Here is a 23,054-nt window from a genome sequence, read left to right as displayed (position 1 = left end):
GTGAGGTTATGACAGAGCCAAGTGACTTGGTGTATAGCGAGAATAGGAGAGGGCCTAGAACAGAGCCCTGGGGGACACCAGTGGTGAGAGCACGTGGTGAGGAGACAGATTCTCGCCACGCCACCTGGTAGGAGCGACCTGTCAGGTAGGACGCAATCCAAGCGTGGGCCGCGCCGGAGATGCCCAACTCGGAGAGGGTGGAGAGGAGGATCTGATGGTTCACAGTATCGAAGGCAGCCGATAGGTCTAGAAGGATGAGAGCAGAGGAGAGAGAGTTAGCTTTAGCGGTGCGGAGCGCCTCCGTGATACAGAGAAGAGCAGTCTCAGTTGAATGACTAGTCTTGAAACCTGATTGATTTGGATCAAGAAGGTCATTCTGAGAGAGATAGCGGGAGAGCTGACCAAGGACGGCACGTTCAAGAGTTTTGGAGAGAAAAGAAAGGGATACTGGTCTGTAGTTGTTAACATGTAATATTGTGCCTTTCCCAGAGTTTGTTCTGGACTTGGAAAGGGGCATGAGACCCCCCCCACTGCTCTTTTTACATTGCTGCTACTCTGTTTATCATTTATGCATAGTCACTAAATATACATTCATGTACATACTACCTCAATTGGGCCGACCAACCAGTGCTCCCGCACAGTGGCTAACTGGGCTATCCACCAACCCGTATTTTACACTACTGCTACGCTCTGTTCAACATATATGTATAGTCACTTTGACCATATCTACATACTACCTCAATCAGCCTGACGAACCGGTGTCTGTATGTAGCCGCGCTCCTTTTATAGCCTCGCTAATGTATAACCTGTCTTTTTACTGTTATTTTATTTCTTTACCTACCTATTGTTCACCTAATACTTTTTTTGCACTATTGGTTAGAGCCTGTAAGTAAGGCATTTGTATTCAGCACACGTGACAAACTTGATTTGATGCATGGTATCTGAGCTTTGTGATAGGCGCTTGAAAGGCTCTGCACAGGCAGCTGTGGATAACAGTGAGGATCTTTACTGAGCTGATCAGCACTATTGAGAGAAGGCGCTCTGAGCCCAGGAGAAGACTGAAGTGAGTTTGACTAAAGGACACCTGGAACAACTGGAGCAGGAGGCCGCTGGGTTGAAAAGCTAAGCTGGAGTAACTTTCACACACACAGAGGATCACCGAGAAAAAAAACATTAAAGCTATACACAGTGTGACGGAACAGAAGGATAGCGGTTGTCACATGATTGGTTTCACTCAGCCAATCAACTGCTTGCAAAGACCAAAACACTATAAACAATAGTGATTATGCGTCACAAATTATCAGTTACAACACATACATAATTTTTTTTTTTTTAAGTTACAAAAGTAACAGTCAAGTATTGCATTGTGTTTATTAGCTATATGTGTCAATCATTGTGTCAATGAGCTCAAAATCACATGTACAATGAGATGGGTGTTTAAAACTAGTTGATTACAGTATATTATTGTACACTTACGAGGTATTATTGGTGCTACAAAACAAGGAAACCAGAAGTCATTATTCTTAGACTATATTGAATGTACACCACATAATCAAACACTTCATGAACAATTTGAAAAATCTGTAAAAATGTCAGCAGTTTCTGTATGATTTCAAAAATAAGTCAAGATTTTGGCATACCATATAAGGCAAAGGCCACTGAAATTTATATTACTGTAACTAACAGTAACTCGTGGCAGGTTTCTCAAGCTTCCTTGTGCTCTGTACTGTAGGTTCTTCAGAGCCTCCATCCTCCATCAATGATATGCTCAGTTCCAGTGACATAGGCAGACTAGAGGGAGATGGAATAAACAGATACACTTTACTTGGACATGATCAGTCCAATCAAATCTACTGTACATATAACATCATTTGATGTCATTTTATCTGTGGCCAATGACCTTGAGCCTTCTTGGAAGCAGTCATAAGGGCGACAACATCATAACTTAGCTTAACAGATGTTTCAAATAAATTGTTGAAGAACATGACTAAACTAAACCCCTGGCTACATCAGCTGTCACTTAGCACCCAGTAGCATGCTAACGCACGGTAACAAAAACAAAACATTAACCCAACATTCAGATACTTTTTGTTGGTGTTGCTGTGGGCTCTGCAGACCATGAATGCGCTCACCTCGTCTGAGGCCAGGTAGACACAGAGGTGTGCCACCTCCTCGGCAGTGCACATTCGTCCCGTCTTCTGTCTCGCCATGAAGTCTTTTAGGGCCTGCAGAGATGAAGCAGGACATAGATCGTAGAAATATATTTACTATTGGCATCTTTCTAATGGAGCGTTTCCCACGGTGGGTTAAAAGGGCCACGTAAAATAGCCATCGAATCTAGTCAGCGTTGGTCCTTTATTTTAGGCTGTCCTGTTATACACTAAAACAATATGACAGTAGTTGTGGAAGGTAGAGAGTACCTGTTCTGGATTAGGCTGAGCCTGGATTCTCCCTCTCAGAGACGGGGTGTCCACGGTCCCTGTTTAGCAGAGAGGACACTTACATTTAGCACATAATCACTATTCTTTATACAGTGTATGGTACATCACAATGATTAAACAAAAATAATATATCTCCCTGTGAAAAGTGTCTCTGTACTGTGAACATGTCTTTGGTGTGAGCGGCATGTTAAATTCTTGAAAATATAACCAGAGCGTAATTTTAAGATGAGCAGCGCGAGCCACTCGCAGAGCCACACGGCTTATGCCCAGGTTTCATTTAAATAAACGGGAGCGTATCATGATTGACAAAAGTTCCCTGTCCAGTGCAGCATCCCTGTAAGCAGGGCCTGTAAGCAGTGTTTGTGTTATAATCTAACACAGATCATGCCATTCCTGAGAAATGCTAGGGTATGATTAAAAAGGAAAGGCATGTTAATCAGATTTTACACAAGGAATGTAGGGTGCAGTGCTTACCAGGACATACGCAGTTACAGCGAATGCCTTTCTCGAGAAAATCGGCTGCTATAGATTTGGTGAGCCCAATGACAGCAGCCTTGGAGGTGCTGTACACACATCGATTCACCACACCTATGGAGGGAACACACGCAACCACACAGGTTTTGCTTGACTAAATACATAGTCAGAGGATTGGATAGAGTAGACATGAACATCCAATGAAATTTGGTCACAGTCCATGATGAATTACCATACACAAATACATACTCAGGGTTGGGAGTAACGGATTACAAAAAACAGTAACTAACCCCTTACCAGCTAAAATATTGTAATCAGATTACAGATACTTTTGAAAAACTAGACGATTACTTTGAGGATTACTTCTAAATCCAGAAAGGATGTTAGCTGAAAAAAAATCTTTGACAATTCTGTTTCTAAATGACATTCAAATCAGCATTGAAAAAAGCCACAAGTTTAAGTTTGTTCCACCTGAGTGAGTGTGACCACAAGTCAGAGACCACTATGATGACACCAAATGTGTTTGATGGATTGCGGGAAAAGACCAGGAATAGGCTTTTGTAGGCTACAGTCCAAGCTATGGCTTCTAATGGTGCAACTGATGTCGGCATTCAATGACTATCCAATTTGAATAAAGGATGGTAAGGTGTAGTGTGCAGCGATACAGATGTCACTTATTATTGATATCTACATAGCGCATTGATGTGAATCACACTGCTGCTCTCTCATTTAGCTATTTGCACCTCATGAATTGTGGTTGTTGTGGATGTCCGTTCACGAATCTAAATGTGTATTCGAACCCAATAATGGTTTAATTCAAGAAGTTTAAGCTGCCCATCAATCATTGTTTTTTAAACCAGTGAACAGCCAGTGAAAAATGCACTCTTGCAACAGCTGCATAGTGTGGATCCCAACCTATGAAATAAAAGTAGGTCTGATTAAAAAAACAAATAAATAAAAATCACAGGCCTAATGGACACATGCTCAATAGACTTTAAAAAAAGGGGCAATCTGTAGTTGCTACATCCATTTTTGGACTTATATATATAATATATTATACAATATCTATATTATATATAATATATATTATAAATATATATTTATTATAAATAAATATATATATTATATAAATAAATATAAATATATAGCTCAAAAAAATAAAGGGAACACTAAAATAACATCCTAGATCTGAATGACATATTCTTATTAAATACTTTTTTCTTTACATAGTTGAATGTACTGACAACAAAAGCACACAAAAATTATCAATGGAAATCAAATTTATCAACCCATGGAGGTCTGGATTTGGAGTCGCACTAAAAATGAAAGTGGAAAACCACACTACAGGCTGATCCAACTTTGATGTAATGTCCTTAAAACAAGTCCAAATGAGGCTCAGTAGTGTGTGTGGCCTCCACGTGCCTGTATGACCTCCCTACAATGCCTGGGCATGCTCCTGATGAGGTGGCGGATGGTCTCCTGAGGGATCTCCTCCCAGACCTGGACTAAAGCATCCGTCAACTCCTGGACAGTCTGTGGTGCAACATGGCGTTGGTGGATGGAGCAAGACATGATGTCCCAGATGTGCTCAATTGGATTCAGGTCTGGGGAACGGGCGGGCCAGTCCATAGCATCAACGCCTTCCTCTTGCAGGAACTGCTGACACACTCCAGCCACACAAGGTCTAGCATTGTCTTGCATTAGGAGGAATCCAGGGCCAACCGCACCAGCATATGGTCTCACAAGGGGTCTGAGGATCTCATCTCGGTACCTAATGGCAGTCAGGCCACCTCTGGCGAGCACATGGAGGGCTGTGCGGCCCCCCAAAGAAATGCCACCCCACACCATGACTGACCCACCGCCAAACCGGTCATGCTGGAGGATGTTGCCCTCCTCCACGTCTCCTGATGTACTGGCCTGTCTCCTGGTAGCGCCTCCATGCTCTGGACACTACGCTGACAGACACAGCAAACCTTCTTGCCACAGCTCGCATTGATGTGCCATCCTGGATGAGCTGCACTACCTGAGCCACTTGTGTGGGTTGTAGACTCAGTCTCATGCTACCACTAGAGTGAAAGCACCGCCAGCATTCAAAAGTGAGCAAAACATCAGCCAGGAAGCATAGGAACTAAGAAGTGGTCTGTGGTCACCACCTGCAGAACCACTCCTTTATTGGGAGTGTCTTGCTAATTGCCTATAATTTCCACCTGTTGTCTATTCCATTTGCACAACAGCATGTGAAATGTATTGTCAATTAGTGTTGCTTCCTAAGTGGACAGTTTTGATTTCACAGAAGTGTGATTGACTTGGAGTTACATTGTGTTGTTTAAGTGTTCCCTTTATTTTTTTGACCAGTGTGTGTGTGTGTATATATATATATATATATATATATACACACACACTTGAGGAATATAAGTTATAAATGCCTCATGAGCTTTGTTCAACTGTCACACTCCATAAAAACCAAAATATAAGCTATTTTTTCTTTCAATGTTTGTAAACGTAAACAAACACTGTGTATCCTCATAACATGGTGAAAACAATCATGTTGATATAATGGATGGTCAGTCCTTGCATCCATAGTTGTCTATTAATCTGAGAATGGTTACATTTATCCAGTCCCATCCCTCAGCTTTTTAACCAAAACAGAGGCGGGGTGCCCGTTATGTTACTGTTTCATCTGTGGATTTGCCCTTTAAACAACTTCATATTATGAAGATATTTTGTTGTCACCAACAAAAAAGTAAACATATGGCATTTATTTTCCAAGGGTAAATAGCACTTTCAGTAATGCTCAGAGAATGCCATTCCATGAACGCAGCAGTTATTTCTCAACTTGAGTCAATGAGCCCATTCAGGCCTCCATGACAACAAAATCATAAACAGAGTAGTTATGCTCAGGTAAAACAATTTGACTAATCTATACTTCCATATTTCCAAGTCCTATTCTTGAAGATCAAGGGGTATAACATTTATTGGAATTCTGATACTTTGGTTTTTAATGTAAAGATAATTTAAATCATATTGTTATAATTAGTAGAAAGCGATGGGTTAGAAGAAGCCTACATAACCAACCCATAAAGTAAAATTTTACATCCATCTATGGCCAGCTATGTAAACATTGGTTTATCCTGCAATATACCGTTTAATTGGTAACATATTTTTTGTCTTCTTCTAATGTCTCTTAAGGGGAAAGAACTCTCAAAGTAACAGAATGTAATCAGAATACGTTAGAGTTTGGGTAATCCAAAAGTTGCTACTCATTACAATTTTGGACAAGTAACAAGCAACTGTAACAGATTACATTTAGAAAGTAACCTACCCAACCCTGTACACAAACGTTCCATACGCACAAAAATCTTATTTTCAAATGTTGTGCAAAAATTTGTGGCATTTATATTTTAGTTCAGTATTACAAAAAAAAAAAAAACATCCTTACCTTTTATACTGGAGGCCACAGACGCCATGTTAATGATATTCCCGGACTTCTTGGCCAACATCTGAGTTGAGAAAAAAATTGTTGATCAACAGGACAGTGTTATCCAAGTAAGTGATCCAATTTAAAATACAATTCCACTACAATACTTGCTGCAGTAACTACAAAAAAGAATGCCTCTACACGGTCATGGCCAATGCATTCGCCAAGTAGTCAAAACAATCGATAAAGGGTTTGGCTCGCGAGACCGCTTTGAAATAAATCTTAAATCACAAAAGCTTTATTAAAAGGTTGTTTGGCAGCAGCAAAACAGTGAGCAGACATCTCATTTTTGTCTACAGTATGTAGGCTATGACATAATTTTATCCAGAACCTGGCAGGTAGCCTAGAGTAGAATAGGTGAAAAATCTGTCTGTGCCCTTGAGCAAGGCACTTAACCCTAATCGCTCCTGTAAATTGATCTGGATAAGAGTCTGCTAAATTACTAAAAATGTTACATTACAGAAATCCCTGGCTATATACCCATCATGGAATGAGAGATAATCCGATGACTCGTATTTAGGAACATTTAAGTTATTTTCCTGTATTATTATATATTCTTTTTGCAATTTCGTGGTATGCAAATAGTAGTTAAAGTCTTGTCCCATCGCTACAACTCCCATTCAAATCCCTCCCCCAAACCGGACTACGCTGGTGCGCTGCTCCATGGGTCTGCCGGTCACGGCCGTTTGCGACAGAGCCTGGACTCGAACCAGGATCTCTCGTGGCACAGCGATGCAGAGCCTTAGATTAATACTTGTGATTTCTTCGGGGAGGGGGGAACACACTTCATACATAGAAATGACAATATCTTTAAAAAAAGTGACATTCTGTACGGTCACCTCATATTCATAATTTAATCTCAAAAAAAAAAAAATATGTGGCCATAAAATAAATGTAGTTCGTTCAGAAAGTATTCACACCCCTTTACTTTTTCCACATTTTGTTGTGTTAAAGCCTGAATTTAAAATGTATTAGACTGGGTAACTGATCTACACACAATACCCCATAATGTCAAAGTGGAATTGTTTGTAGATTTGAAAAATATATATTGATAAAGAAAATGAATAGCTGACACACGCACAAAGCTCTCCTGACATTTGGTCATTCCGACCACAACTCTATTCTGCTGATTCCTGCTTACAAGCAAACATTAACGCAGGAAGCACCAGTGACTCTGTATATAAAAAAGTTGTCAGAAGAAACAGATGCTAAACTACAGGACTGTTTCTGAATTTAGGCTGTAACAACCAAATGTAAAATAAGTCAAGGGTTATGAATAGTTTCTGAAGGCACTGTAGCTTCACAGTTGAAATTCATATGGTGAGGACTGTGTCTTCCTTAATTCTGGGGTCAGAGGTCGGTGGAGTAAAGTGGCGGGATGGTTGGTCACCTTGGGTAGGAAAGCCCTGCTCATGAGGTACATGCTGCGGACGTTGACGTTCATGGTGAAGTCCCAGTCTGCCTCCTCGCAGTCCAGGATGGAGCCGTGATGGACAAACCTGGGAGGGATGATGGGTAGTGGTCAATTTTGGATTGCCAAAATCCCGAAGTAACCCTTTAAATTGTATTTGCAGTGGTCTTAAAAAGTGTGAAATGTGACCTGTTGAAATTGTGCAGGTTCCCTACGTGGAGAGGGAAAATGTGAAGACAAAATACCCGGCAACATTGAACAGCACATCTATGTGGTCAAACTCCTTGGCCAGCGCTTCCACTTGGTCCTTCTTGGTCACATCCACCACCTTAGTTTTGATACCTAGGAGATACGTCAGATTAGCCACAAAAACAATAGGTGGATGCGGGCTGGGTCATGTGAAGTGATGTGTCAAGTTTTTCAAAGTTCTACATAGATTTGGAAATGTTAACTGTGTTGGAGCGTTCTCGACAAACACTTTTCAGACCAGGTAGCTATTACGCTTTCCGAAGTCAAGACAGAACTTCATTTTATTGATAAGATAGAGACGAATTTACCATCCATCGTGTAAGACTCAACCATTACTTCCACGGTAACCAGTCGTTTACTGGCCAACAAGCTATGCAGTAATGAGCAATGAGCTAATATAGCAACTACTAAAACAGGAGAATTATCATCACAACCATAATTAATCTAAGATTCGCCTTCTTTAAATAACTAAACCTCTGATTGTATATCCATACCAAGCAAAACTAAGTATTTTTCTAAAATAATTAAAAACTCTTCTCTCAACAGAGAAAGCCACCTTTCTCAAACTCAAAAGAGCATTGAATAGCATGAATAAAGGCACAGAAGTTTACATACACTCAATTAGTGTTTGGTAGCATCGCCTTTAAATTGCTTAATTGCTCAAACATTTCGGGTAGCCTTCCACAAACTTCCCACAATAAGTTGGGTGTATTTTGTACCATTCCTCCTGACAATGCTGGCGTAACTGAGTCAGGTTTGTAGGCCTCCTTGCTGCACACGCCTTTTCAGTTCTGCCTACATATCGTCTATAAGATTGAGGTCAGGGCTTTGTGACGGCCACTCAAATACCTTGACTTTGTTGTCCTTAAGCCATTTTGCCACAACTTCGGAAGATTGCTTGGGGTCATTGTCCATTTGGAAGATTAATTTGCGACCAAGCTATAACTTCCTGACTGATGTCTTGAGATGTTGCTTCAATAAATCCACAATTTTCCCCACCTCACGATGCCATCTATTTTGTGAAGTGCACCATTATGTCAATTAGCCTATCAGAAGCTTTTAAAGCCATGACATTATTTTCTGGAATTTTCCAACCTGTTTAAAAAAAGGCACAGTCTACATAGTGTACGTAAACTTCTGACCCACTGGAATTGTGATACAGTGAATTATAAGTGAAATAATCTTGTCTGTAAATAAATGCTACCAAATACTAATTGAGTGTATGTAAACTTCTGACCGACTGGGAATGTGACGAAAGAAAATAAAGCTGAAATAAATAATTTCCTCTACTATTCTGGGATTGTTCCTAACTGACCTAAGACAGGGAATTTTTACGAGGATTAAATGTCAGGAATTGTGACAAACTGAGTTTAAATGTATTTGGCTAAGGTGTATGTACAATTCTGTACAAACTGTATGTTGTAAACTTTCATTTATAGGCTAGGTTGTAGCAACCTCATGATAGCTGCTGGGACAATTTGAGTATCATGTAGTAGCCTAAACCTATCGATGTTACATTGAATGGAATATGAATGACTGTCATCCAACATGCTGTAATAAAAATAAGGCCATGCTCAAAAGTATCATCCTCCCTTAACAAACGGCACCGACCACCACTGTTTAAATATCAATACATTGGCAAGGCCTACAAAATATATATATTCTTAAAGTTGGGTGTATTAGGCCCTATATATGTACAATTATATAACATTGAGGTCCTTGAATTACAATTAAGTGGTTGAAAATATATCTGAAACTCCTTGAATTTGACTTGTCAATGTCTGTATTAACACCACTTAAAGGATGTATAGTCCTAGGCTGTACAGGTGGAGTTATGGGCCAATTTGCAAGTACACCAGTGGATCTACATGAAAATCGTTATTTTAGTTTCAAACCATTTACAAATGTTGATCACAATGTCACATACTGGCCCCATTATTTATAGAAAAACCCATATATATTTCCTTCCTTAGATAAAACCATTGGCAGAAAATTTAACAGGGGGCCTCCCGAGAAGGGCAGCGGACTAAGACACTGCAACGCATTGCTAGAGGTGTCACTACAGACCCGGGTTCAATCCCAGGCTGTGTCACATGAGGCAGCACACAATTGGCACTGCGTCGTCCGGGTTAGAGGAGGGTTTGGCCGACCGGGATGTCCTTGTCCCATCGTGTTCTAGCGACTCCTTGTGGCGGCAGGGCGCATGCATGCTGACTTTGGTCTCCAGTTGTATAGCGTTCCCTCTAGCACATTGGTGCGGCTGGCTTCCGGATTAAGCGAGCAGTGTTTCAAGAAGCAGAGCGGCTTGGCAGGGTCACGTTTCAGAGGATGCATGGCTCTCGACCTTCGCCTCTCCCGAGTCCGTACAGGGAGTTGCAATGATGGGACAAGTCTAACTACCAATTGGATATCACGAAATTGAGGAGAAAAAGGGTAAAAAAAAGAAGTAAAACTTTAATAAACCCAGTTGCTTTAACCCGCACATTATCTATAGTCAAAATGAATATATTGTCACAGCTGAATTTCTGTAGTTTACAGAAGTAAAGGAGGATTATTCGGAGGAAAGTTTAAATTGTATTTGCAGGCACGAGCATTTTGCCCCATTCTAAATTGGTTTAGACATGATTTTTCTTAGTATAGTGTCTCCTATATCACGCTTTGGTCCCACTATTGCAAACACAATTTCTATTTGCCGAAAAATTGAAAAACAATTTCACTTGTAATCAAAATGGCATGGCCATACTCCCAATATTTCACAATAATGCCTTGCGAATTGGAGGGAGGCCTTTGGTCCAAATGTAGAATCAGTACACTTACCGATATCATAGACAGTAATAGTTTGAGAACATTCCAAGATATGAAAGATGCATACACATTATCAGACAACTCCTTTTTTCTATGTTGACAACTTAGGTCAGCTACACTGGCTTATGGAGTCCCTTGGGAAACCAAACTACCGAACTATCCAATTATTGGTTTTATAAATAAACTCTAGGCTCCCAAAATAACTGATCTCAAAAATATATCAACATCTGGAAAGCTCATTATGAGCTAGCCATTAAAAAAAAGTATGTTCCACAGATCTAATTGAATCGGAACAACCCTTTAACTGGAACAGAATATGGAAAAATATTACCTTGGCATCCCGTAATCCGAACCATTCATTTATAAAATGTTAAGTTTGTTCGCACACTGTATTTAAGTGGGAGTGCCCTTTAGTTAAATTCTTCTGGGGCAAAGTTCAAATTAATTTAGAAGTGCATGAATTTAAATTTTCAATGCTTTGTATATATTATGTTTCTTAAAGTGGATACAGTTACTATTAGACGTTATAACAATTATCAACAGCGAGAATGAATGGTGCTAATCAAGGAACAATTGAGGCCTTGACATATATGCTTGACTCTAAAGGACAATCCCAGCTAAAGCCCCACACACAAATTATATAATTTATTTACTTTCAGGCCCACAGGCTGGTACATTTTGGATAAGTATTTAATTATCCAAAAATCTGTACACTATAGATATACTATAACTTTAATATCGGCAGCATTCTAAATTCTGGTGCATTCCTTTTATCCATTTATTCTCGCTGTTATCCAAAATATCTAAGCATGTGGGCAACCCAGTGTACCTTCAGAGCGCAGCCATAAATTGGAAGGAACAAAAGTGTAGGGCACAGGCATGAAATGTTGAGTAGCTTGAGTAGCTTTATCCACTAGGACAGGACACCAGATGGTATATAATGCATGTATGAACCATACATAGGCACTTTGTGTCCAAATCGCGAGATTTGAAAAAGATCCCGCAGCATCTCTTTAATACATTAGTAGTGTGGGAAGATGAACGTGCACGGAAGGAAAGCGGTACACTGTCCCCTTTAAGTAACTCACTTTGGGAGGAATATCTACCATAACTAAACACCCATGCTTCAAACATAGGCGTGGTTGGGTAATGTACTGTGATCATTGCACATGCGTCATAGAAATGCATTTAAGCATTGGAATGTATTGTAATAACAGCAGTTCATAACCCCTAAAAAAAAATACAACTACCCATTACACCTAAACAGTATGGTTAGAGATTAAACCATGGACATTGTTTTAATGTAGCCTTTGAAAATACCTGGGTTTTGCTATCCTCAAAAGGTAAGCGTTAATAACTTAAAGGGGCAATCTGCAAATGGTACATCAATTTTGCACTTTTAAATTAATAAACTTATCCTTTCCAATCCAATTCAATGTCATTTCATCTTTGTGGACTCGAACCATCACAGAATCGTTCACTCAATAGCCCCCACTGCAAAGCACAAGTTCAGGCTGCTAATAAGCTATTTGCAACTTCCGGTTTATTTAAAACGTTATGGTTCATTTGCTCATGTAAAAATATCACCCTTGGTTTGCAATATTGAACAATTATATGGTTTAAAATTTAACTGGGTGTGCAGAGCTATGGCTGAGTGGTAACTCTCCCTGTGCTCATCACATATGCAACTCCCCGCCAGAGACCGGGGTTTCTTTCCAGAGTTAACCAGGAAGGGTTCTCTCCCATCTTTACTCCCTTTCAAATGTATAATATGTCTAAGGAAAAGTTAGAAAATGTGAGACTGGCCAGTTGCATTTCCCCAGATGACATGCTTTTTTTGGAAAGAATGTAATTTGTAAACAAACATGGTTAAAACTATAATTTTGATATCACGGATGGTCAGTCCTCACATAGTTCCTTCTATGAACCTGAGAGTAGTTCCATTTCTCCAGCTCCATCTCTCAGCAGTTCACCAAAACAGTGGCAGAACAGGAACATTCATTGGGGTGTACTGGGGGTATTGCATTCAAACTAATGTCTTTAATGTTTTTTGGCTCTGTCATAACCTCACATGGTCTCTCCTATCATTGCTATGCAGACGACACACAATTAATCTTCTCCTTTCCCCTTCTGATGACCAGGTGGCGAATCGCATCTCTGCATGTCTGGCAGACATATCAGTGTGGATGACGGATCACCACCTCAAGCTGAATTTGCTCTTCCTCCCGGGAAGGACTGCCCGTTCCATGATCTCGCCATCACGGTTGACAACTCCATTGTGTCCTCCTCCCAGAGCGCTAAGAACCTTGGCGTGATCCTGGACAACAAACTGTCGTTCTCAACTAACATCAAGGCGGTGGCCCGTTCCTGTAGGTTCATGCTCTACAACATCCGCAGAGTGGTCGACCCTGCCTCACACAGGAAGCGGCGCAGGTCCTAATCCAGGCACTTGTCATCTCTCGTCTGGATTACTGCAACTCGCTGTTGGCTGGGCTCCCTGCCTGTGCCATTAAACCCCTACAACTCATCCAGAACGCCGCAGCCCGTCTAGTGTTCAACCTTCCCAAGTTCTCTCACGTCACCCCGCTCCTCCGCTCTCTCCACTGGCTTCCAGTTGAAGCTCGCATCCGCTACAAGACCATGGTGCTTGCCTACGGAGCTGTGGGGAACGGCACCTCAGTACCTCCAGGCTCTGATCAGGCCCTACACCCAAATAAGGGCACTGCGTTCATCCACCTCTGGCCTGCTCGCCTCCCTACCACTGAGGAAGTACAGTTCCCGCTCAGCTCAGTCAAAACTGTTCGCTGCTCTGGCTCCCCAATGGTGGAACAAACTCCCTCACGACGCCAGGACAGCGGAGTCAATCACCACCTTCCGGAGACACCTGAAACCCCACCTCTTTAAGGAATACCTAGGATAGGATAAAGTAATCCTTCTCACCCCCTCCCCCTTAAAATATTTAGATGCACTATTGTAAAGTGGTTGTTCCACTGGATGTCATAAGGTGAATGCACCAATTTGTAAGTCGCTCTGGATAAGAGCGTCTGCTAAATGACTTAAATGTAATGTAAATGTTAAGATTTGATATGAATGAAGGGCACATCTTAATTCTCAGGATGCCCAGTAAATGAAGGTAGTAAACAAAAATTAACTGTACCAGGGTGGCCATCCAGTTCCTTCAGCTTCTCTCCATTGATATCTGTTGCAGTGACTTGAGCTCCTTCTTTGGCAAAGGCCTACAGTTAAAATGACAGAATATTACTTTCATGGTTATTTACAGTTCACTCAATATCAGTAAAATGTTCAAATGAATACATCATGAATAGTTTACATCATTGTACAAGTCTTAGAGTAGGGGTAGGCAACTAGGTTTAGCCTCGTAAATTGACTGCAAGTAAACCCAAATAGATGCAAAAATATCATCCCTCAATTGAGACATGATCACATAGGTCTCCATTTGTGGGAATAGTTTGGAATGGAATTCCTGGTTAGTCTTTGGGAGGCCTAATAAAAATGCTAATAGGACGAATTTGGCAAGTGGGCTGCTTGTTGCCGACCCCCGTCAGAGGGTGTTTCTGAGAACCTTAATCAAATTCACCATATCTACACTGAGTGTACAAAACATTAGGAAACCTGCTCCATCCATGACAGACTGGCCAGATAAATCCAGGTGAAAGCTATGGTCCCTTATTGGTGTCACTTGTTTAATCCACTTCAAATCAGTGTAGATGAAGGGGACGAGACAGGTTAAATAAGTAATTTTAAGCCTCGAGTCATGGATTGTGTATTTGCCAATCAGAGGGTGAATGAGCAAGACAAAATATTTAAGTTCCTTTGAATGGGGTATGATAGTGGGGGCCAGGCGCACTGGTTTGAGTGTGACACGAATTGCAACGCTGCTGGGTTTTCATGCGCAACAGTTGTGTGTATCAAGAATGGTCCACCATCCAAAGGACATCCAGCCAACTTGACAACTGTGGGAAACATAGGCGTCAACATGGGCCAGCATCCCTGTGGAACGCGTTCAACACCTTGTAGAGTCCATGCCATGATTAATTGAGTCTGTTCTGAAGGCAAAAGGGGGTGCAACCCAATATTAGGAAGGTGTTCCTAATGTATTGTACACTCAGTGTATACTTGTTTAGCAAATGTAGCCTAGCTGTGTGGTGAATGGTAAATTAAGTAAATATTACAATGGCTGCAGCTCTTCCAATGCCCTGGGCTCCTGCTGACAACACAATGACTTTCCCATCCAGGCGGCCCATGATGATGCAGTGTTTAATTCTACAGGTAATTCTGCATATGAACAAAAACAATGTCATTATTGATCACAGTCTAGGTAGAGTTGAAGTTGCCGTGGTGGCTTTATTACCCAAAAACAGTGGTGGAATGTTCTTAAATACACATTTAGGAAACATAATGCTTTATTATTGTAAAATGTTTGATGTTTTTGTGTGAAAGATGCTTATTGGTTGGGTAATATTGCATTATCAGCTGCAGCAGGTATTCTTACACCCCAAAGCCCTATACTACGTACTTGGTTCGAGTTAGCGAGGTAACTTTAGTCAAATCGGAGTTCAACTCGGGACAACCAGCACCACGAAAGTGGCTCACCTTTTAGCCAGGTCAATGTCTATGGCAACGAATCCTTCAGAAATAAACTACTCTGGCCCAGGTTAACTCAGGGCTATCAACATCTCTAGTGAATGATGTGTCTGAGCTGCGAGTTGAGGACCAATTAAATCTACTAAAGATTGATTCAATATTTTATTCATTAAATGTTTCTTTTTTATGTCAAATTACCTATCACATTACACATTTAGTAATGAGAGAATGCATTTGAAACTTAATGCACAATAAAACTTGTATGACTTTATAAAAAAAAAAAATATTCCATAGAAGTGGGGAGAAAGGTGCTAGGGTTGTCCCTAACAATTAAAATCTTGGTCAACCAAAAGTCATCTGTTCTTTCAACCAAGCTAAGCTACAGGACTGTTTTGCTAGCAGTCAATTTCAAGTTTTCATAACAAATCGGAAATCGGTATTTTTGGGCGCCGATTTGCCAATTTTTTTTTTTTATACCTTTATTTAACTAGGCAAGTCAGTTAAGAACACATTCTTAATTTCAATGACGGCCTAGGAACGATGGGTTAACGGCCTTGGTCAGGGGCAGAACGACAGATTATCTCCTTGTCAGCCCGGGGGATCCAATCTTGCAACCTTACAGTTAACTAGTCCAACGCAATAACGACCTTCCTATCTCTCGTTGTACTCCACAAGGAGACTGCCTGTTACACGAATGCAGTAAACCAAGGTAAGTTCCTAGCTAGTATTAAACGTATCTTATAAAAAACAATCAATCATAATCACTAGTTAACTACACATGGTTGATGATATTACTAGATATTATTTGCGTGTCCTGCGTTGCATATAATCTGACTGAGCATACAAGTATCTAAGTATCTGACTGAGCAGTGGTAGGCAGAAGCAGGCGAGTAAACATGCATTCAAACAGCACTCTCGGGCGTTTAGCCAGCAGCTCTTTGTTGTGCGTCAAGCATTGCGCTGTTTATGACTTCAAGCCCATCAACTCCCGAGATTAGGCTTGTGTAACCGAAGTGAAATGGCTATCTAGCTACCGTGCGCTATTTGTCGTTGTGTTGCTGGTTCGAGCCCAGGGAGGAGCGAGGAGAGGGACAGAAGCTATACTGTTACACTGGCAATACTAAAGTGTCTATAAGAATATCCAATAGTCAAAGGTTAATGAAATACAAATGGTATATAGGGAAAGTCCTTTAATTCCTATAATAACTACAACTTAAAACTTCTTAACTTGGAATATTGAAGACTCATGTTAAAAGGAACCACCAGCTTTCATTGTTCTCATGTTCTGAGCAAGAACTGAAACATTAGCTTTCTTACATAGCACATATTGCACTTTTACTTTCTTCTCCAACACTCTGTTTTTGCATTATTTAAACTAAATTGAACATGTTTCATTATTTACTTGAGGCTAAATTGTTATTGTTATATTAAGTTAGAATAAGTGTTCATTCAGTATTGTTGTAATTGTCATTATTACAAATTTAAAAAAATAAGAAATTGGCCGATTAATCGGAATCGGCTTTTTGGGCCCTCCAATAAATCGGCATCGGCGTTGAAAAATCATAATCGGTCGACCTCTACTACATACCCCAACCAGAAGCCATGTATTACAGGCAACATCCGCACTGAGCTAAAGGGTAGAGTTTCCGCTTTCAAGGAGCGGGACCCTAACCCGGACGCTTATAAGAAATCCCGCTATGCCCTCCGACGAACCATCAAACAGGCAAAGCGTCAATACCGGCTCAGACGCTCCTCGAATGCGAAACGGCTTGCACACTATTACAGACTACAAAAGGGAAATACAGCTACGAGCTGTCCAGTGACACGAGCCTACCAGACTAGCTAAATTACTTCTATGCTCAATTTGAGGCAAGCAACAATGAAGCGTGCATTAGAGCATCGGCTGTTCCGGACAACTGTGTGATCACGCTCTCCGTAGCCGATGTGAGTAAGCCTTTTAAACAGGTCAACATTCCCAAGGTCGCAGGGCCAGATGATTTACCAGCACGTGTACACTGAGCATGCGCTGACCAACTGGCAAGTGTTGTCGCAGATATTTTCAACCTGTCCCTGACTGAGTCTGTAATACCAACATGTTTCATTCAAACAGACCACCATAGTCCCTGTGCCCAAGAAAACCAAGGTAACCCGCCTAAACGACTACCAACCCGTAACACTCACATCTGTAGACATGAAGTGCTTTGAAAGGCTGGTCATAGCTCAGTTCAACAACATTATCCTAGAAACCCTAGATCCACTCCAATTTGTTTACCACCCCAACAGATCCACAGATGGCGCAATCTCACTAAGCTACAGCCCCTGGGACTAAACACCTCCCCCTGAAACTGGATCCTGGACTTCCTGACGGGCCGCCCCAGGTGGTAAGGGTAGGTATCAACACATCTGCCACGCTGATCCTCAACACTGGCGCCCCCTCCTGTACTTCCTGTTCACCCATGACTGCATGGCCAGGCACAGCTCCAACACAATCATTAAGTTTGCAGACAAAACAGTGGCCTGATCACCAATAACAACCTCTCCCTCAACGTGACAAAGACAATGGAGACATTTGTGGACTACAGGAAAAAGAGGACCAAACACGCCCCCATTCTCATCGACAGGGCTGTAGTGGAGCAGGTTGAGAGCTTCAAATTCCTTGGTGTCCACATCACCAACAAACTATCATGGTCCAAACACACCAATACAGTTGTGAAGAGTGCACGACAAAAACTATTCCCCCTCAGGAGACTGAATAGATATGGCATGGGTCCTCAGATCCTCAAAACGTTCTACAACTACACCATCCTGAATGGTTGCATGGCAACTGCCTGATATGGCAACTGCTCAGCCTCCGACCGCAAGGCACTACAGAGGGTAGTGCGTACAGCCCAGTACTGGGGCCAAGAATGCTGCAGTCCAGGAACTCTATACCAAGCGGTGTCAGAGGAAGGCCCAAAAAAATTGTCAGAGACTCCAGCCACCCTAATTATAGACATTGTTATCTGCTACCGCAGGGTAAGTGGTACCGGAGCACCAAATCTAGGTCCAAAAGGCTTCTTAACCACGTCTATCCCCAAGCCATAAGACTCCTGAACAGCTAATCATATGGCTACATAGACTATTTGCAATGTCGTCATCCCCCTACCCCCTTTTACAGTGCTGCAACTATCTGTTTATTATCTGTGCATAGTCACTTTAACTCTACCTACATGTACATATTACCTCGACTAACCTGTGCCCCTGCACATCGACTCTGTACCGGTACCCCCTGTATATAGCCTCGATTTGATAGACACCCTATGTGTTTTAATAAAATCAACTATACATTGAGCTTGTCTGATGCTTTGAGGTTTGATTAAATAAATCAAATGCCTCAAGAGGGCACCAGAGCTCTAGATAATCAGAAAAAAAAGAAAAAAAAAACTTCTCCTCAACCAACTATTCTCCTTCCACTCTTGCTGGCTTTCACAGATTCTGCTATTACTCTCCTGAAGTTGCCAGTAATGGGCTACACAAGGAATCTGCAACCTTTCTCATGTTGAATGCCAATGTATCTTACAATTTCTAACGATCTGCATGCCAGTTATGGTGTTCATGTGCAAATTTTGTGAAAGTTATTAGAACGTCTTCATATCTCAATCATTGTCATGTGGTTAATCAAAATTCTATCCAAATGACACAAACCTAAAAAGTTACTTCTATTGTCAACAACTAAAAACTTGCAGTCTGATGTAGAAAACATCCTGACAAAAATAAATATCTTATAAATCACATTGTTAAAAACAGGCCATGTGTAACAACATTTTAAATATTGTATCAACTGTTAACTTGGGTCCAGCCCAAAGCTTGCATGAGGGAACTTGCAACATTTAATAAATATTCTGGGCCCTCAGATGTTGTGCACCAGTTAGCTCGGGACAGACAACTGTAGGCTATTTGCGCAAAGGATAAGAAGCAGTGCTTGACTTGGGCAGGAGCTCACCGGAGCTGATTACCGGCACCTCAAATTGTCGACTGCTGTTACTCTTATATAATATGAGTTCAAAAGTATTGTGGAGCTCCTGCATCTAAATAAACAGTGCCAGCACCCAAAATGAGTACAGGGACTTATTTCAGTCCAAGTCAAGCACTAATAAGTAACTTATTTTATGACATTTATCAAAAGGGAGAGAGCTGGAAAGATTTTTCAAATACATTGAGGAACTATTGTAATTATGAATGGATGTAAAAACATTCTGTTTGCTGGCTGTTTGAGGTAACGAAAACATTATTTTGAGAAGCTTCACAGGTGGTGTGTGGTGGTGCGTTAAGCCAATCAGAAATATTATCAGATCCCCAGATCCCCAGATGTATATGCCTACATTTGCACTCAGGCCAGGTACCAATAGGCCTACTTCTATGCATGCGCGTCCTTACTCAACATTGACATTAGAGGTCCAAACAAAAGACAAATGACTAAATTGACAAAACTCATAAATGGAATGAAATAAACCAAAACTAGTTTTTCACAAGTGTAGCATAGGTTGTGCACTCTGCATACAATGTGTCCACTCAGACAATGAGACGGGGAAGACTGGAATAATAATATTGAATGCATTCAAATAAATTATGGTAAGCAAAGTAACAAACATTGTAGATTAGAAATTATAGGGTTTAACGGTAATGTACTACTGGTGATGTGTAATAAGGAATTGATATACACTAACACTCAAATGAAAAAATTCACACAATGAAATTATGAAACAATGAATGTGCACAAATTGGCAGGAGAGAGCACATTCTGGAAAGAGAAGTGCATTGTGCATCTGAGTGCATGTTCAATCCGGCATCTGCATTGGCCATGCAGCAGTTAAGATGATATGGCCTCAGTAGAAGTCATGGCATTCATGCTTCGCATGAGCAGTGCAGAGTTGTTGTCAAGAAAGTGAGTTTGTGTTCATACAGGATCCAATCATGTCAATGCTTTGTTAGAACATTTGGGAAGCACATAGCGATGCGGTACAGAGCTCGATTTGGCATCTGCATGCCTTTGAAGGCTCAGCAAATGCGTCACACCCTCCATATGGAGCCTCCGACCACATTTTCAGATCAAGCATAAATTGGCTTTTAGTCTAGGCCTCCGAAATGGATTAGGTCACTGAGATGTGCGCATATATAAAGTACCAGTCAAAAGTTCAGACACACCTACTCATTCCAGGGTTTTTCTTTATTTTTACTATTTTCTATTATATATTTGAGATTTTTCAAAGTAGCCACCCTTTGCAGAATATTCATTTAAGGTTATGGGTTAAATGGAATAGCAACTGAAATATGGACAATGACTGTAGGCCTACAACCTCTCACATAGCGTAATATATAATATTAACTCCGGCAGAATTATGCATTTCTTGCAGTAAAACTATACACATGTTAATTATCTCAGGAACATGAGTGGAGAAATATGATTTCTTTCTTTCGGCATCTCTAGAGAAAATATAAATCTGCGTGTAATGTGTTATCTTTGACACTTATGGAAGCAGACAGTATTTCAACCACAAAATATGCACCCAAAATTAACAGAAGTCTAATCAGAAATGTTTCTTCATTTTCTCAGCTTTTAAATTTCCTTAAAACTGGTCAAACTGATGACATTTGGCCATTTTGCACAGGACCCATCTTTCCACTGTTTTGGAGTTATTGCGTTCTCCCCGGTCCCTAAACAAAACATACAACTTTACCGGTGTCAATTAGATTACTATAATGCATTCATTTCATCGATGTAAGACATTCTGGTGAGCACTACTTTCGTCTTCTGGGGCAACAAATTATGACAGAAGAGAATCTACATGCATCAAACTATAGTTGGAAATTAGATACTGAACAAAAATATAAAACGCAACATGAAACAATTTCAAAGATTTTACTTTGTTACTGTACTTTCTTGTTAGTTACATAATCTGAAATTAGGTAAACGATTAGATTTTAGCAACCAGGAAATGGCTGAGCGATTTCTGCATAGTGCATCTTGAAACTGAGGTAAGGTCCTTTGGACTAAGGAGTAATGTTAGGCTCCTTTAGTACCATATCGGGCTAGGTTTGACAAGAATTGAAGGCATGTCAACCTCATCTCTTTTTACCATGGCATTTCCTCGCAGTTTAAAAAACACTTTCCTATAGTACTTTGTTATTCATTTGCAAGTTAATTCAATAGCTAGAATCATACTCTTTTGTTTGAACTATTCAGCGTGCAAAATTGCTGTTACAAGCAAATACTATATTGATCTACACAGCAAACGTGTGCAACGGAGATGCATTACATAACGTTATATTTGCATTTAAATATCTAACTATTCATATGAGTGATACATGCTGTTTCGACAGGGCAAAAATAACTTTGTAGGATCATTTTGAAACAACTTACTAACGCTCTGCAACGACAACAGACCATGAACTTCAGTCAGGAGATGCCTCGTGCCCATTTACTAAGTTCTTATTGGCTTCTGTAGAAGGAAGTAGCTCGCGAGCTGATTCTTCTTCTTTAAAATGTGCACTTGTGGATCGTAACCAACTGAAAGGTGCATACACCGCCACCTACCTGAAAGGAAAGCACACCACCACTCAACACATCCTATAACTCTATCGCCACATTCTCTTACTTAACCCAGTATTTCTAATAAAATAAAGCCTTACAAACCTTACTAATCCCCCACCCAAATCCTATCCCGGGCCAACCTCTCTGACCCTATTAAACTAACTCTCCAATCTAAATCTGTGACGGAGCTGGGAGTCACTCCAAACACATAAGTTCAAAATACAACTACACTCAAAAGTAATAAAACAATGTATGAATATTGATCTAAAACAGATGGGGTGACAAAGGGGATAGAATATACTAAAAATGCTATAAAAACAAGTAACACCTGAACCTTAAAGAGATAACAGGTCTAGCCTCTTATTACAGGGCCTCCCAAGTGGCACAGTGGTCAAAGGCTCTGCATCTCAGTGCAATAAACATCACTACAGTACCTAGTTCAAATCCAGGCTGTATCGAATCTGGTTGTGATTGGGAGTCCCAGAGGTTGGTGCACAATTGGCTGGGGTAGGCTGTCTTGTAAATAAGAAATTGTTCTTAATTGACTTGTCTAGTTAAATAAATATATTGTTAAGCTCTGTCCCAAACTACTTCTTTGAGGTTTAACAGCATTCAATACATGTTGCACTCCTACTAGACTGGGGTATAAGTCCCTTATACCTTGCTTGAAAAAACTAAATAAAATCAACAAATACACTACACTCACTAAAATCCCACTACCCTACTCCACTATTTAAATCTCTCTAGTCCTTCCTCAGGCCAATAGCCTGAAAAGGGGGCACACCACCACTCAACACACCCTGTAACTCTTCTCACGTCAAGTCTCATACACCCAAATACCTCTATGCAGCTGCCACCACACCCTCAATTTTCTTTGACTTATGTTCCATTGGTTAATAACCATTGCTATAAAACGCTAAACATCCTATCTTATTGAAGCATATATCACTTGTTGGCATATCCCTCTGTACTGGTACAAATCTACTACTGACACCACTCTCAGGATCGCTCCCCCTTAAC

General features: G+C 40.7%; 1 protein-coding gene across 1 annotated transcript; it reads right to left on the bottom strand.

The window, feature by feature from the left end:
- Positions 1-1,354: 1,354 nt before the first annotated feature.
- bdh2 (3-hydroxybutyrate dehydrogenase, type 2) lies at positions 1,355-21,978 on the bottom strand. The gene is made up of 10 exons (XM_046310614.1): positions 21,864-21,978; positions 15,052-15,154; positions 14,016-14,094; positions 8,050-8,146; positions 7,784-7,892; positions 6,355-6,415; positions 2,916-3,029; positions 2,421-2,479; positions 2,133-2,225; positions 1,355-1,791 (listed from the first exon to the last, which is right to left on the bottom strand). Exons 2-10 carry the CDS (start codon positions 15,121-15,123, stop codon positions 1,738-1,740), a joined length of 738 nt encoding a protein of 245 aa, XP_046166570.1. The 5' UTR covers positions 15,124-15,154; positions 21,864-21,978; the 3' UTR covers positions 1,355-1,737.
- Positions 21,979-23,054: the final 1,076 nt, after the last annotated feature.

The sequence above is a fragment of the Oncorhynchus gorbuscha genome, linkage group LG18 (genome assembly GCF_021184085.1).
Source record: "Oncorhynchus gorbuscha isolate QuinsamMale2020 ecotype Even-year linkage group LG18, OgorEven_v1.0, whole genome shotgun sequence".
In the NCBI taxonomy this organism is placed as follows: domain Eukaryota; kingdom Metazoa; phylum Chordata; class Actinopteri; order Salmoniformes; family Salmonidae; genus Oncorhynchus; species Oncorhynchus gorbuscha.
The sequence above is the reverse complement of the archived record's forward strand: the minus strand, read 5'-3'. Positions and strand labels throughout refer to the sequence as shown.

Coding starts and splice junctions, on each gene's coding strand:
- bdh2 (XM_046310614.1), bottom strand. CDS start 15,123: ATGGGCCGCCTGGATGGGAAAGTCATTGTGTTGTCAGCAGGAGCCCAG. Junction 2,480..2,915: donor CTGTAACTGCGTATGTCCTG/GTAAGCACTGCA, acceptor TCTGCTAAACAG/GGACCGTGGACACCCCGTCT. Junction 2,226..2,420: donor CTCAGCCTAATCCAGAACAG/GTACTCTCTACC, acceptor TCATCTCTGCAG/GCCCTAAAAGACTTCATGGC.